The 15,566-nt window shown below is 39.0% G+C and overlaps 1 protein-coding gene across 7 annotated transcripts in view; it reads right to left on the bottom strand.

Moving 5' to 3' along the window:
* The window catches only part of MATCAP2 (microtubule associated tyrosine carboxypeptidase 2), an 86,994-nt gene that overhangs the window by 61,042 nt on the left and 10,386 nt on the right, over positions 1-15,566 (bottom strand). For 2 of the 7 annotated variants that reach the window (XM_059073671.2, XM_067042343.1), the window contains exon 1: positions 5,228-5,531. The exons of 4 other annotated variants lie outside the window; for them this stretch is intronic. In XM_059073671.2, the coding sequence (XP_058929654.1) occupies positions 5,228-5,252 (25 nt within the window). In that variant the 5' untranslated portion in view covers positions 5,253-5,531. Of the gene's footprint in view, positions 1-5,227; positions 5,534-15,566 lie in introns of those variants that run through there. One more of the 7 variants, XM_059073666.2, reaches the window with a different exon arrangement.

The raw sequence follows: 15,566 nt of genomic DNA, 5'->3' as shown, positions 1-15,566 counted from the left end.
TCTGTCAACAGCAGAAAGGATGAGTAAATTGTGTTATATTCATACAATAGAATACTATATTGCAATGAAAAAGAACAAACTGAGTTTGCAAGCAACAATATAGATGAATCTCACAGACAATACTGAGCAAACAAAGCCAGATCAAGAGAATACATACTGTATAATTCCACTTATATGTGGTTCAAAAACAGGCAAAACATGGGACTTCCCTTGTGGTGCAGTGGTTAAGAATCTGCCTGCCAATGCAGGGGACATGGGTTCAATCCCTGGTCCAGGAAGATCTCACATGCCGCAGAGCAATTATGCCCGTGTGCTACAACTATGAGCCTGCAGGCCTGGAGCCCGTTGCTCCTCAACAAGAGAAGCCACCGCAAGGAGAAGCCCGAGCACCACAACTAGAGAAAAGCCTTTGCACAGCAATGAAGACCCAATGCAGCCAAAAATAAATAAATTTAAAATAAATTTTTAAAAAAACAGGCAAAATTAATTTATGGTATTAGAAGGCAGAATAGTGCTTATCTTTGAGGGAGGGGTTATAACCTGGGAGGAGGTACCAGGGTACTGGGGGCTAGAAAGCTATCTTGTTCTGTGCAGTGGTTACATATGTACAGATTCATCAGGCTGCCCATTTAAGACACAAGCACTTTACTGAATGTAAGTTACACTACAATTTTTAAACTGGTATATTTAAAAAAATCCGTATCTTTGAAAACATTTATTGCCCAATTTGTCTGCATTATAACAGGTAATCTTTTAATTATAATACCTCCAATTCAACATTACCCAATATAGTTTCTCAACTGTAAGTAAACAGAGAGATGAAAAGGCACTGCTAGTATCATTCAAGAACTGAGAAACTCAACTATACTTCAGGATTCTTAAAAATGTCACAGCCCTGGTTAGGGGGCACTTCAGTGTTACTCTATCAGCAGCAAGGACTCTTATAATGTGATACTATTGTTTTTTGGTGAGAAACTGCTTGTGGTGGTGGTGATGTTGTGTTTTTGCAGTTAGAAGCATGCAGGGTATTCTATAATGCTGGGAAATGATGGTCTGTGGTAAAAGAAAATGCATTCAATACCATCTAAAACAACAGTGAACATGCGAGAAAAACTTCCCCAGGCTTTCCACTTAGGGTGAAGACAAAATCCTAATCATGGCACATGAGGTCACTCATGGTCAGGTCACTCTGCCTCTCTGGCCCCATCATGCACAATGTTCCCCCTTAATCAGTCCACTCTAGCTTCCCTTCATTTTGTCAATCCCTCACACTCACCACTCCCTCTCCAGACACAAAACATCTCCATATTCTGTTCCCTGTGTTTGAAAAGCCCTCCCCTCTCCTCTCTGTTAGATTAATCCCTATTCATCCTTCAGTTCAAGTATCACTTGTTCAGGAAAACTTCCCTGGAAGGTTCTTTGACTCACTTGTCATGGTTGCAGTCTTACATTTGTTTATATGATGGCCTTCCTCATCACTGAAATTATAAGTCCCATTATGGCATACATCTATGTTTGTTTCTGCTCACTCACTGCCCTGAGAGGTAGTCAAGGGAACAGAATATTTGAGAGGAGAGAAAGGATACAGGACTTGAATGCCTGAAGGTTGAGGCAAAAATCATACTAGGACGCATAAAAATGTGAAACAATTAGTGATGTTGAAGATAAATGTTAACGGCAGGTGCCTACTGCTATAGGACAGACAGGAGCTATGTGCCTAAGTGTATTCATCCCACATGGCCAAACACTGCTCTTAAGAGTTTTGTCTCCAGTATTTTTAAACATTCACTTTTGTTACAAAGGAGCTTCATTTCCAGTTGATTAATCACTTCTTGTATCACATACAAGAAACAGGCAGTAGGAATTCATAAAATATCATGATCTTATATGGCTTCTGATAGCATTTTGTTACTCACTTAATGAGCTAGATGTCTTCTTCTATATTGAAAACAATTTTATAGTCAAGTAAAATATGATCTTTCCAGGCAAAAATTACAGACTTGCCTGTGATAAAAACGTAAAAGCACCTGGAGTAAACTATCAGCTAATGTACCACTGATGTTAAATGAGATCCTCATGTTGAATTTTGTGGCTTCAATCAACATATAGTCATTTAAACAAGCGTTCTGACTTTCCTAGTGGTTGAGAAAATGGGCTTTGGAATGAAGCTTCTCTGATTTGAATCTTGGCTGTTTATTAGCAGCTGTGACCTTGAGCAAGTTACTTAACATCTTTGTGCTGCAGTTTCCCTATCTGTAAAATGGGACACTACTACTATATATCTCACAGTATTGGTAGGAGGATCAAAAAAGGTAATATATGTGAAGTGCTGAGAACAATGCTGGCCTGTACTAAGCAGCAGGTGTTAACTATCAGTACTATTATATTCAATACTGTATTCAGCTCCTATAGAAATACTCCATGGAATAATGTAAATGGGAAGGTATTCAGAATCATGAAATTTGGATTTCCAAGGTAAATTTAACATTAAGTAATAAATTCTACATTCTAGAATCAACATTTTAGTGGCTTTAGTATAATAAACCGTCTTCTTTAAAAAGCTATGAGAAGGTAAAGAAATCTCTTCTGATTTGATCCCATTTCAAACAGCATATATAACATACAAATCTTCATTTTATTTTACTACTCCAATCAATTCACCAGGATGTTATATTTAGATTATATTAAATCATGTCTAATAAGTCAATAGTAAGATACTATATTGGAAGTGATTTCAGAAGCAAGTAACTGCTTCAGTTCTGAAATAAAACAATCAGTTTGCTCTATATTTATACCTCTTTTAAAGCTGAAAAGAAATAAACACATTTCCATCAGTACCCTTACCACAAACAAGCATGCTCTTGATGCTAACCAGAAGAACATGGGCTTCTAAGATATCAATGAATGATGGGATAGTGAGGGAAAAGGAGGGCATGCTTTCAGCTAAACTCTTCATAAAGTTTCTGGCCGTTGAAACTGGGTTTTCTGATATGTCAGCAAAATGCTAGGCATGGGGTTCTAGAACTGTCCTTTAAAATAGTCAAGAAATGTATGAAAGAAATGGAGAAACTATTTTGAAAAACAACCAGTCAGTTGTTTTAAATGAGGCTTGAATTGTCTCAAATGACTATTTGAATTTTTATTGAACTACAGAAATACACTGCCAGATTATCTTATCTCAGGAAATGCAACATGCAGAATTGGACTGATATGTCTACTGCCACTAAATTATGGGAAGAGAGTTGAGGCAGGAGGAGTGGGTCTACTATTTTAGAAAGTATCTCTCCTCAAACTTCCAACTCTGCATACTGAAAAACAGGAGATCCAATTTGTATTGCTAACTGGTCAGAATACTCACTTTCTAAAACTAATATTATCATAATTGTATTTTTCCTCTACCATGATATGCTTTGGGGAAATCATCTTAATTGATGTTATTTCTAAATCGTTATCTAATAACCTTCACTAGTATATTTTTCTAACTAGTATATTTTTTCTCCAGGGCAGTGGTTCTCAAATGGGGCGGGTGGGGGTGGGGTTAATTTTGCACTCCCTGAGACATTTGACAATGTTTGGAGACATTTCTGTTTGTCACAACTGTGTGTGTTTGGGGGGGGGGGGTTACTAGCTTCTAGTGGAAGAGGCCTGGGATGCTGCTAAACATTCTGCAATGCACAGGACAGCTCACCGCAACAGTTATCCGCTGATTCAACATTAATAGTGCCACGGTTGAGAGACTGCTCCAATACAAAAAGAAGATATGGTACTTTAAAGTAGCTTTTGGGACTTCCCTGGTGGCACAGTGGTTAAGAATCCGCCTGCCAAGGCAGGGTACATGTATTCGAGCCCTGGTCTGGGAAGATCCCACATGTCACGGAGCAACTAAGCCGGTGCACCACAAGTACTGAGCTTGCGCTCTAGAGCCTGCGAGCCATAACTACTGAGCCCAAGTGCCACAACTACTGAATCCCGCGCGCCTAGAGCCTGTGCTCCACAACAAGAGAAGCCACAGCAATGAGAAGCCCGAGCACCGCAACCAAGAGTAGCCCCCGCTCGCGGACTGCAGAAAGCCCGCGTGCAACAGACCCAAATGCAGCCAAAAATAAAATTTTAAAAATAATAATAACTTTCAATTTTCATTGTATTTTAAAATGAAAGAACAGGATCTACATCAAATCACTTTAAGAAAAAAATTTAATGCCAATTTAAGTTGCTTCTTAAATCTTAGATCTTGTAGTTGTCTATGTTTCCTGACAACATAAATAACAATGAGATAAATTACAGCAATGTCATGACCGCACAAAATCAACTCCTCATTTTATAACCTGGAACATGAAATATAAAATTAAGACCATAAGTATTTTCATTAAAAGTGAATTTCGTTATACAATTTAAAATTTTGCAGAAAAATGGTCTATTAGGTACAGCGATGCCTTAAATTTAAAAAATCTGGTCTTATTTTGAAGCCAGTTTCAAGATTAGATAGACATTTCCCTTTACTCTGCTGTTCTTCAGTGTTTTTAGTCATGATACTAGGTTATCAAGAACGCTGTCTTGCAGGAATGTTAGGCAGAATCAAATGACGGGAAAATGGCCTAGGAAATTATTCTAATATTGTGTAAAATGATTTTTAAATGATTAATATACACAGTTTTTTTCTAAAAATAACAAAAGGCAAATAACTTTCTGACCTGGGGTCTAAACAACCATTTTTTGTGCTTGGTATAATACTTACTATAAAGTGACCTCTTAATATCAACTCAAAACGTTCTGATTTAAGAATGAAAGCATACATACAGACAAAGAGTATAAATACTGATATACAGAGATGTGCTCTTTTGCTTAGCTCTGACTTTTCTGAACATTCTAGAAAACTAGATCCTAGTGCACTACAATGCCTAATTACATATCTAATAAACCTTGAAACAGAATTTAACAATATTTAGATTGTACATTTGTAAGGTCGGTCTATTATACTTTACCTCACTATAGTCCACAGCACGCGCTTACTGATAATAAGTGACAAAAGGAAAAGGGACGGTTTTCTCTCTTCCCCGCACACCTTTTCCCTGAGCACCTTCGGCGCGTTCCACACTGTTCAGGGCGCCGCGCTGAGCACCGAAGCCCACATCCTACCGTCACCTCGGCCTCCGGGTACTCGCCGCAAGCGGCCGGGACGACGCTGGCCGCTCTCGCCAGCCCAGGGGCCACCCTTCCTGGCACTCACCCGTCACGCGAATGGACTCCAGCATCGTCCCGCTGAGGCCGCGGGCGGCGGGCTCCGCGGGCGCTGGCGGCGAGGGCCAGACAGGAACCCGGCGGGCCGCCTCTAGCCTCCGGCCGTGCCTCAGACGTGGGGTCGCGGAGGAAGGTTGCTCTCGGCGACTGGGTGCAGGATAAGGAGGGTAAGGACGAACGGAGACGTGCCGACAGAGCTGCAAGCGGCGTTCCCTCCAACCCGCAGGTGCTGAAAGGTACTCAAAGCCGCCCAACACTGGGCAGCTGCTCTTAGCGCCCGCCGGCGTGACGTTGCCGCTCCCCCGTTGCTAGGAAACGCGTGCCGTCCGCGTGCGCCGTGCTTCACAGAGCCTGCGCGCCGTTGGAGGCGCCAGAGATACTGTGTCCTGGCTCGCAGGAAGAGAGGAGGAACTACAACTCCCGGCGTGCACAGCGCAGGCCCGTGCCTCGGGAGCTTGTGGGCTGGGCCCTGGGAGAGGCTCGGGTCTCCAGCCTTTCAGATAGAGGCATTTTGACTGATCATCCCTTTAGACATTTGTGCGCTGTTCAAGAGGGCGTTAACTCCTCAGTAGATTTTACAAGAGACAGGTGGCGTGACACTCAGTCCCAGCTGCGAATTACAAAGCCAGTCTCCTACGCCTTTTAGTTACCTTTACAGGTGCAAAAAAGCTAACACAACTTTAGATTGAGGGTGGTAGGAATGAAGGTGCTGGAAGCTCAACTACATTTACCTAATGAATACCCTGGCATAATATACTAAATACTAAAATAAAAATTTTAATTTATGATTGTGCAGTTGATAGGGGATGATTGTTGTTTTTGTTCATTATTGCGTGGGAAATGTGGAAACTATACCATTTAACGAACATATTCTGAGAGCCTAATGTGTGCAAGGCTCTGAGACAGGCCTTGAGAACATCAACAAGGGAAATGAAATAAGGCTGGAGCTTACAGTTGAGAAACTCATAAGATAGCATTGGCACTGTCAATTTTCAAAGCCACATTTTCTCTTTATCTTTCCTCAAGGTTGAGATAGGACATAGAAATAATTGTGGGATGTGTTTTCAAACTCAGGAACAAAAGGAAAGTTGAAGTTATGTCAGGAACATCATACTCTAAAAATGACAGAACAAGTGAGAATTTGTATCTTTTTCACCAATTAGGAGCATACAATGGAAATCGGACAGTATCACAGATAGTGGATAACTCCACATCCTAGTTTGTCAGAAAATCCTGTGAACACTATTTTCAGAATATATCCAGGATCCAGCCACTTCTATCACCACTGCCACTTTTCTAGCTGAAGCCACCACCAGCTTTTGTCTGGATTATAACTGTAGCCTCCTAAATGAACCCCGTGTTTCCACTCTTGCCCTCTTCACTTTACTCTCAAAACTCAGTGGCCAGCATGATCCTGTTAAAAAGTCAGATAATGTCAGTTCTCTGTGGAAAACACTTCAATGGCTTCCTTTCTTACCTATGAGGTCCTTTATGACCTAGCCTCTTGCCATCTCTTTGGGTTCATCTCCCACTGCTCTCCTCCTTGGTCTCCTCAAGACACGCTGGCCTCCTAGATATTCGTCAGCTATGCCAAGCACTGTTTCACCTCATGACCATTGCAATTTGGGACCTCCCCTGCCTGGTATGCTCCCCCACCCCCTGCACCCACCCTGGCCTTAAGCCCACAGGACTAGCTCCTCCACTTCTCAGGACTTAATCCAAATGTCACTTCTCACTGAGGCCTTTCTTGGCCACTCAGTTTAAAATTCCATTCCTTTCTCAGATTTCCTATACCCTTTCTCTGCTTTTTTTTCCTTAGCACTTAACATTATATAATTTATTACATATTTTACTGATTTCTTTTTAAACATCTTTATTGGAGTATAACTGCTTTACAATAGTGTTAGTTTCTGCTTTATAACAAAGTGGTTCAGCTATACATATACAAATATCCACGTATCTCCTCCCTCATGTCTGCCTCCCACAATCCCTATCCCACCCTTCTAGGTGGTCACAAAGCACCAAGCTGATCGCCCTGTGCTATGCAGCTGCTTCCCACTAGCTAACTATTTTACATTTGGTAGTGTATATATGTCCATGCCACTCTCTCACTTCGTCCCAGCTTACCCTTCCCCCTCCCTGTGTCCTCAAGTCCATTCTCTACGACTGCATCATTATTCCTGTCCTGCCCCTAGGTACTTCAGAACCACGGGTTTTTTTTTTAGATTTGAAAAAAACTGGACAGCTACATTTAAAAGAATGTAGATTCTTTTTTTTTTTTTTTTAGATTCCATATATATGTGTTAGCATACGGTATTTGTTTTTCTCTTTCTGACTTACTTCACTCTGTATGAAAGACTATAGGTCCATCCACCTCACTATAAATAACTCAGTTTCATTTCTTTATATGGCTGAGTAATATTCCATTGCATATATGTGCCACATCTTCTTTATCCATTTACCTGTCAATGGACACTTAGGTTGCTTCCATGTTCTGGCTATTGTAAATAGAGCTGCAATGAAAACTGTGGTACATGATTCTTTTTGAATTATGGTTTTCTCAGGGTATATGCCCAGTAGTGGGATTGCTGGGTCATATGGTACTACTGTTTTTACTTTTTTAAGGAAGCCTCATTCTGTTCTCCATAGTGGCTGTATCAATTTCCATTTGCACCAACAGTGCAAGAGGGATCCCTTATCTCCACACCCTCTCCACGATTTATTGTTTGTAGAATTTTTCATGATGGCCATAATGACTGGTATAAGGTGATACCTCATTGTAATTTTGATTTGCATTTCTCTAATGATTAGTGATGTTGAGCATCCTTTCATCTGTTTCTTGGCAATCTGTGTATCTTCTTTGGAAAAATGTCTATTTAGGTGTCCTGCCCATTTTTGGATTGGGTTGTTTGTTTTTTTGATATTGAGCTGCATGAGCTGCTTGTAAATTTTGGAAATTAATCTTATGTCATTTGCTTCATTTGCAAATATTTTCTCCCATTCTGAGGGTTGTCTTTTCGACTTGTTTATGTTTCCCTTTGCTGTGCAAAAGATTTTAAGTTTCATTAGGTCCCATTTGTTTTTATTTCCATTTCTCTAGGAGGTATTTCCAAAAGGATCTTCCTGTGATTTATGTCATAGAGTGTTCTGCCTATGTTTTCCTCTAAGAGTTTTATACTGTCTGGCCTTACGTTTAGGTCTGTAATCCATTTTGAGTTTATTTTTGTGTATGGTGTTAGGGAGTGGTCTAATTTCATTCTTTTAAATGTAGTTGTCCAGTTTTCCCTGCACCACTTATTGAAGAGGCTGTCTTTCCTCCATTGTATATTCTTGCCTCCTTTATCAAAAATAAGGTGACCATATGTACGTGGGTTTATCTCTGGGCTTTCTATCTTGTTCCATTGATCTATATTTCTGTTTTTGTGCCAGTACCATACTGTGTTGATTACTGTAGCTTTGTAGTATAGTCTGAAGTCTGGGAGCCTGATTCCTCCAGCTCCATTTTTCTTTCTCAAGATTGCTTTGGCTATTTGGGGTCTTTTGTGTTTCCATACAAATTGTGAAATTTTTTGTTCTAGTTCTGTGAAAAAATGCCATTGGTAGTTTGATAGGGATTACATTGAATCTGTAGATTGCGTTGGGTAGTAGAGTCATTTTCACAATGTTGATTCTCCAAACCAAGAACATGGTATATCTCTCCATCTGTTTGTATCATCTTTGATTTCTTTCATCAGGGTCTTACAGTTTTCTGCATACAAGTCTTTTGTCTCCTTAGGTAGGTTTATTCCTAGGTATTTTATTCTTTTTTGTTGCAGTTGTAAATGGGAGTGTTTCCTTAATTTCTCTTTTAGATTTCTCATCATTAGTGTATAGGAATGCAAGAGATTTCTGTGCATTAATTTTGTATCCTGCTACTTTACCAAATTCATTGATTAGCTCTAGTAGTTTTCTGGTAGCATCTTTAGGATTCTCTATGTATAGTATCATGTCACCTGCAAACAGTGACAGCTTTACTTCTTCTTTTCCGACTTAGATTCCTTTTATTTCTTTTTCTTCTCTGATTGCCATGACTAGGACTTCCAAAACAATGTTGAATAATAGTGATGACAGTGGACAACCTTGTCTTGTTCCCGATCTTGGAGGAAATGGTTTCAGTTTTTCATCATTGAGAACGATGTTGGCTGTGGGTTTGTCATATATGGCCTTTATTATGTTGAAGTAAGTTCCCTCTATGCCTACTTTCTCGAGGATTTTTATCATAAATAGGTGTTAAATTTTGTCAAAAACTTTTTCTGCATCTATTGAGATGATCATATGGTTTTTCTCCTTCAATTTGTTAATATGGTGTATTACATTGATTAATTTGCGTATATTGAAGAATACTTGCATTCCTGGGATAAGCCCCACTTGATCATGGTGTATGATCCTTTTAATGTGCTGTTGGATTCTGTTTGCTAGTATTTTGTTGAGGGATTTTTGCATCTGTGTTCATCAGTGATATTGGCCTGTAGTTTTCTTTCTTTGTGACATCTTTGACTGGTTTTGGTATCCGGGTGATGGTGGCCTCGTGGAATGAGTGTGGGAGTGTTCCTCCCTCTGCTATATTCTGGAAGAGTTTGAGAAGGATAGGTGTTAGCTCTTCTCTAAATGTTTGATAGAATTCGCCTGTGAAGCCATCTGGTTCTGGGCTTTTGTTTGTTGGAAGATTTTTAATCACAGTCTCAATTCCAGTGCTTGTGATTGGTCTGTTTATATTTTCTATTTCCTCCTGGTTCAGTCTCAGAAGGTTGTACTTGTCTAAGAATTTGTCCATTTCTTCCAGGTTGTCCATTTTATTGGCATAGAGTTGCTTGTAGTAATCTCTCATGATCCTCGGTATTTCTGCAGTGTCAGTTGTTACTTCTCCTTTTTCATTTCTAATTCTATTGATTTGAGTCTACTCTTTTTTTCTTGATGAGCCTGGCTAATGGTTTATCAATTTTGTTTATCTTCTCAAAGAACCAGCTTTTAATTTTATTGATCTTCGCTACTGTTTTCTTTCTTTCTATTTCATTTATTTCTGATCTGATCTTTATGATTTCTTTCCTTCTGCTAACTGGGGTTTTTTTTTGTACTTCTTTCTCTAATTGCTTTAGGAGTAAGGTTAAGTTGTTTGAGATGTTTCTTGTTTTTTGAGGTAGGATGTATTGCTATAAAGTTCCCTCTTAGAACTGCTTTTAATGAATCCCATCGGTTTTACATCGTCATGTTTTCATTGTCATGTTTCTAGGTATTTTTTTGATTTCCTCTTTGATTTCCTCAGTGATCTCTTGGTTATTAAGTAGTATATTGTTTAGCCTTCACATGTTTGTATTTTTTACAGATTTTTTCCTGCAATTGATAGTCTTACAGCGGTGTGGTTGGAAAAGATACTTGATACAATTTCAATTTCAATTATCTTAAATTTACCAAGGCTTGATTTGTGACCCAAGATATGATCTCTCCTGGAGAATGTTCCGTGCACACTTAAGAAAGTGTATTCTGTTGTTTTTGGATGGAATGTCCTATAAATATCAATTAAGTCCATATTATTTAATGTTATATTTAAAGCTTGGTTCCTTATTTATTTTCATTTTGGATGATCTATCCATTGGTGAAAGTGGGGTGTTAAGGTCCCCTACTATCTTTGTGTTACTGTTGATTTCCCCTTTTATGAATGTTAGCATTTTCCTTATGTATTGAGGTGCTCCTATGTTGGGTGCATAAATATTTACAATTGTTATATCTTCTTCTTGGATTGATCCCTTGATCATTATGTAGTGTCCTTCTTTGTCTCTTGTAATAGTCTTTATTTTAAAGTCTATTTTGTCTGATATGAGAATTGCTACTCCAGCTTTCTTTTGATTTCCATTTGCATGGAATATCTTTTTCCATCCCCTCACTTTCAGTCTGTATGTGTCCCTAGGTCTCTTGTGGACAGCATATATACAGGTCTTGTTTTTGAATCCATTCAGCCAGTCTATGTCTTCTGGTTGGAGCATTTAATCCATTTACATTTAAGGTAATTATCGATATGTATATTCCTAGTACCATTTTCTTGATTGTTTTGAGTTTGTTATTGTAGGTCTTTTCCTTCTCTTGTGTTTCCTGACTAGATAAGTTCCTTTAGCATTTGTTGTAAAGCTGGTTTGGTGTGCTGAATTCTCTTAGCTTTTGCTTGTCTGTAAAGTTTTTAATCTCTCTGTCGAATGTGAATGACATCCTTGCTGGGTAGAGTAATCTTGGTTGTAGGTTTTTCCCTTTCATCACTTTAAATATGTCCTGCCACTCCCTTCTGGCTTGCAGCTTCTGCTGAAAGATCAGTTGTTAATCTTATGGGGAATGCCTTGTACGTTATTTGTTGTTTTTCCCTTGCTGCTTTTAATACTTTTTCTTTGTATTTAATTTTTGGTCGTTTGATTAATATGTCTTGGTGTGTGTCTCCTTGGATTTATCCTGTATGGGACTCTGCACTTTCTGGACTTGTCTATTTCCTTTCCCATATTAGGGACGTTTTCAACTATAATCTCTCAGTCCCTTTCTTTTTGTCTTCTTCTTCTTGGATCCCTATAATTTGAATGTTGGTGCATTTAATGTTTTTCTAGAGGTCTCTTAAAAGTGTCCTCAATTCTGTCATTCTTTTTTCTTTATTCTGCTCTGCAGTAGTTGTTTCCACTATTTTATCTTCCAGGTCACTTATCCGTTCTTCTGCCTCAGTTATTCTGCTGTTGATTCCTTCTAGAGAATTTTAAATTTCATTTATTGTGTTGTTCATCATTGTTTGTTTGCTCTTCAGTTCTTCTAGGTCCTTGCTAAACGTTTCTTGTATTTTCCCCATTCTATTTCTAAGATTTTGGATCATCTTTACTATCATTATTCTGAATTCTTTTTCAGATAGACTGCCTATTTCCTCTTCATTTGTTTGGTCTGGTAGGTTTTTACCTTACTCCTTCATCTGCTGTGTGTTTCTCTGTCTTCTCATTTTGCTTAACCTACTCTGTTTGGGCTCCTTTTCGCAGGCTGCAGGTTCGTAGTTCCTGTTGTTTTTAGTGTCTGCCCCCAGTGGCTAAGGTTGGTTCAGTAGGTTGTGTAGGCTTCCTGGTCGAGGGGACTGGTGCATGTGTTCTGCTGGATGAGGCTGGATCTTGTCTTTCTGGTGGGCAGGACTGCATCTGGTGGTGTGTTTTGGGGTGTCTGTAACCTTATTATGATTTTAGGCAGCCTCTCTGCTAATGGGTTGTGTTGTGTTCCTGTCTTGGTAGTTGTTTGCCATAGGGTGTCTAGCACTGTAGCTTGCTGGTCGTTGAGTGGACCTGGGTCTTAGTGTTGAAATGGAGATCTCTGGGGGAGCTTTCGCCATTTGATATTACGTGTAGCTGGGAGGTCTGTGGTTGACCAGTGTCCTGAACTCGGCTCTCCCACCTCAGAGGCACAGGCCTGACACCCGGCTGAAGCACCAAGACCCTGTCAGTCACATGGCTTGGTCTGTAGAAGCCAAACCTCTAGACAGACAGATTAAGGGAGTGAACATGTTGATAATATCCAGTCGCATCTTCTTGTTTGCATATCCACATAAGAAAGACAAAGGATAAATAAAATGAAGACCATTTAAAAATCCAATAAAGCATGAATTTTGTTTTAATCTTGTGTCTTAAAGAGATGGAAATTCAACGAAAAAAATATGGACTTCAAAGGTAATCAGGGTATGGAGAGCAGCTCACAATGCAGGATCCAGAGTGATTATTTAATTTCCATATGAGGTTAGTGGCTGGATTATTATTTTTTTTATGATTCTTCTGGCAATTACAGTTTTTGATTTTTGAAGCTTTAGTGGAGGAGGTTCTGTGTAGAGAAGCTGGGGGCTGGCTCTGTCCCTCCATGGAGGACGGTCATTCCCAAAGTGTCCCCTTCTGGCTCAGAGTGCCTAGGCGATAGCAGGGTCTCTGGAGAGGGGTGGCCGGTGGGCAAGGATGGAGGATTTTCCTTTCCTGCAAAGCAGGATTAATAATCCATCTCGGAGAGTTTTGAAGTTTGCGACTCCTTGCAAAGCAAAGGAAAATGCATCGGACGCCAGCACTTCTGGATGGTGGTGCTCAAGAATCACCCAGAAGAGCACTTTCGATAGACCAAAGCCCCAAGATATCCTCTTACACATTGCTCTGGTGGGAGGAGAATCCCACGAAGCTAGGGAAGATGTTCCTGCTCCTAGGGTGTGTATGCACACGTGTTCTCTTTCTGCACACCCCCAAAACTCCTTTACCCCCTCACTCCTAATGCTAAGTCTCTGGTGGAGGCAGCTTCCCACGTCATGTGCTGCAGGAAATCTTACTGATTTATCTTGATTATTGTTTGTTTCCATCTCTAGAATAAAATTTCCACAAGTGCAGTGATTTTTGACTTTTCACTGCTATACTTAGAGCAACTAAAATAGTGTCTAGCACACAGTATGTACTCAATTGTTTGTAAGTTAAGGAATAAGTAGATAATAGAAAGCATGCATATTCAATGATAATTCAAAGAAAAATAGAATGATATAGAATGGGCATGTAGATAAGGAACATATCTTCAGGTTAAACACTTGATATAGTAATATGCAATGAATCCTTTCCATTCAGAAGAGCAGTTGTTCTTGCAACATATGTCCTAAGGAAAAAGCATGTAAATGTAACTTATATACCTAACTTCCTTACATACCTTCCTAACTTCCTTATATACTTTAAACTCTGAAACCTATTTTCCAAGTTTGCTATAAATGCATCTGTTACCTCTGCAAATTTCTAATTTTTCAAGTCACTGCAGTTTAAGAAATGTAATTCTCAAAAAAATAGACTCCTAAAAGATGTTTCCAAGTCATATGTTCAGCATCTAAAGAAATTACTCTGTTTTTACTAAAGCATGGGTAATCAGATTGTCCATTTTCATTATATTTTGAAGAAACCAAGATGTATTATTTTATTAATTTCAGAGCTATTTATTTATATACAAGAGACAGGGCTTAGTGCTTTTAGAGTACATAAAAGACACAATATCCTCAAGACACTTACTGACAAGCATGGAGGGATATATACACACACACACACAATACAAGTTAGAAAATGACGTACACTAAAGGTATACCTCCCTCTTCAACATTTCGTTAAACTTAAGAATTCTAAAAATAAACAATTTGATGCCCCTGTAGTTAGCCCATCTGGAATATTACTTCATTGCTTAAAAATTATTTTTATGTTCACCCTACCAGTATTTTCTTGTGGATCATTTTGATTTATAAACATCTTCAGTGATAAATACTATATAAAGGTGAATATCAATTAATTCAAAGCATTTAAAAAAGGTATTCTTTGTGTACTATTAGGCACTGAAGTACTCTTGCTAACAAATTCATGAAAACAAGGAGTTTATCTAATTTCTTACAAAACTAGTACTGTTATAAGCTTCTTTTACCACTCCAGCCTATGCAATTATTCATCCTCATCAAGCTTTGTGCATCTGCTTTGTTAATTATTGATTCGTGCTATGCCTGTTTAGTATTTCCATTGGGTAAGGCATCTGCAGCTGTCCACATGGCTGTTTTTGAGTCAGCATTGTTTTTACATATCTGCCAGAACAATGAACAATTCCATCTTTTTGAGAAACTTTCCTTTATACCTGTTTCTATATAAACTCCATTTTCAAAGCACTGATTGCAAAATAAAGTTAAGAAGTATTAAAACTGCTTTTAATAATCTGTTTATCTCTAAGGATATATGTCCCCCTTTTAAAGTTTTACTAAACTTAAGTTTTCCAAAAATAGCCAAGAATGCTATTGTAGTTATCCTACTGCAGCATTATACTTCACTTTTTTTGTGTGATACCGCAGGCCTCTCACTGTTGTGGCCTCTCCCGTTGCGCAGCACAGGCTCCGGACGCGCAGGCCCAGCAGCCATGGCTCACAGGCCCAGCCGCTCCGCAGCATGTGGGATCCTCCCGCACCGGGGCACGAACCCGTGTCCCCTGCATCAGCAGGCGGACTCTCAACCACTGTGCCACCAGGGAAGCCCTACTTCACTTTTTTAATGGTTATTTTTATGTTCACTACCAGCACTGTATTGTGGATCATTTCAATTTCTGATTCTCTTTAATGATGATTTCCATTAAATTTTAGATACAAAAATGATAGGAAAATAGATATTTTCAGAGAAATATTGGTTTTTTTTATGTGTGGTGAGATTTTTATGTTATGGATAAAGAACTTATATTTTTCTTATTTTTTTCAGTAACTTTTAATTAACTCATATGTTAATGTGTATATTCCATGTACAAACTATTAA

Source organism: Kogia breviceps, chromosome 9, assembly GCF_026419965.1.
Source record: "Kogia breviceps isolate mKogBre1 chromosome 9, mKogBre1 haplotype 1, whole genome shotgun sequence".
Taxonomy (NCBI): domain Eukaryota; kingdom Metazoa; phylum Chordata; class Mammalia; order Artiodactyla; family Physeteridae; genus Kogia; species Kogia breviceps.
This window is presented reverse-complemented; position numbering and strand designations above follow the sequence as displayed.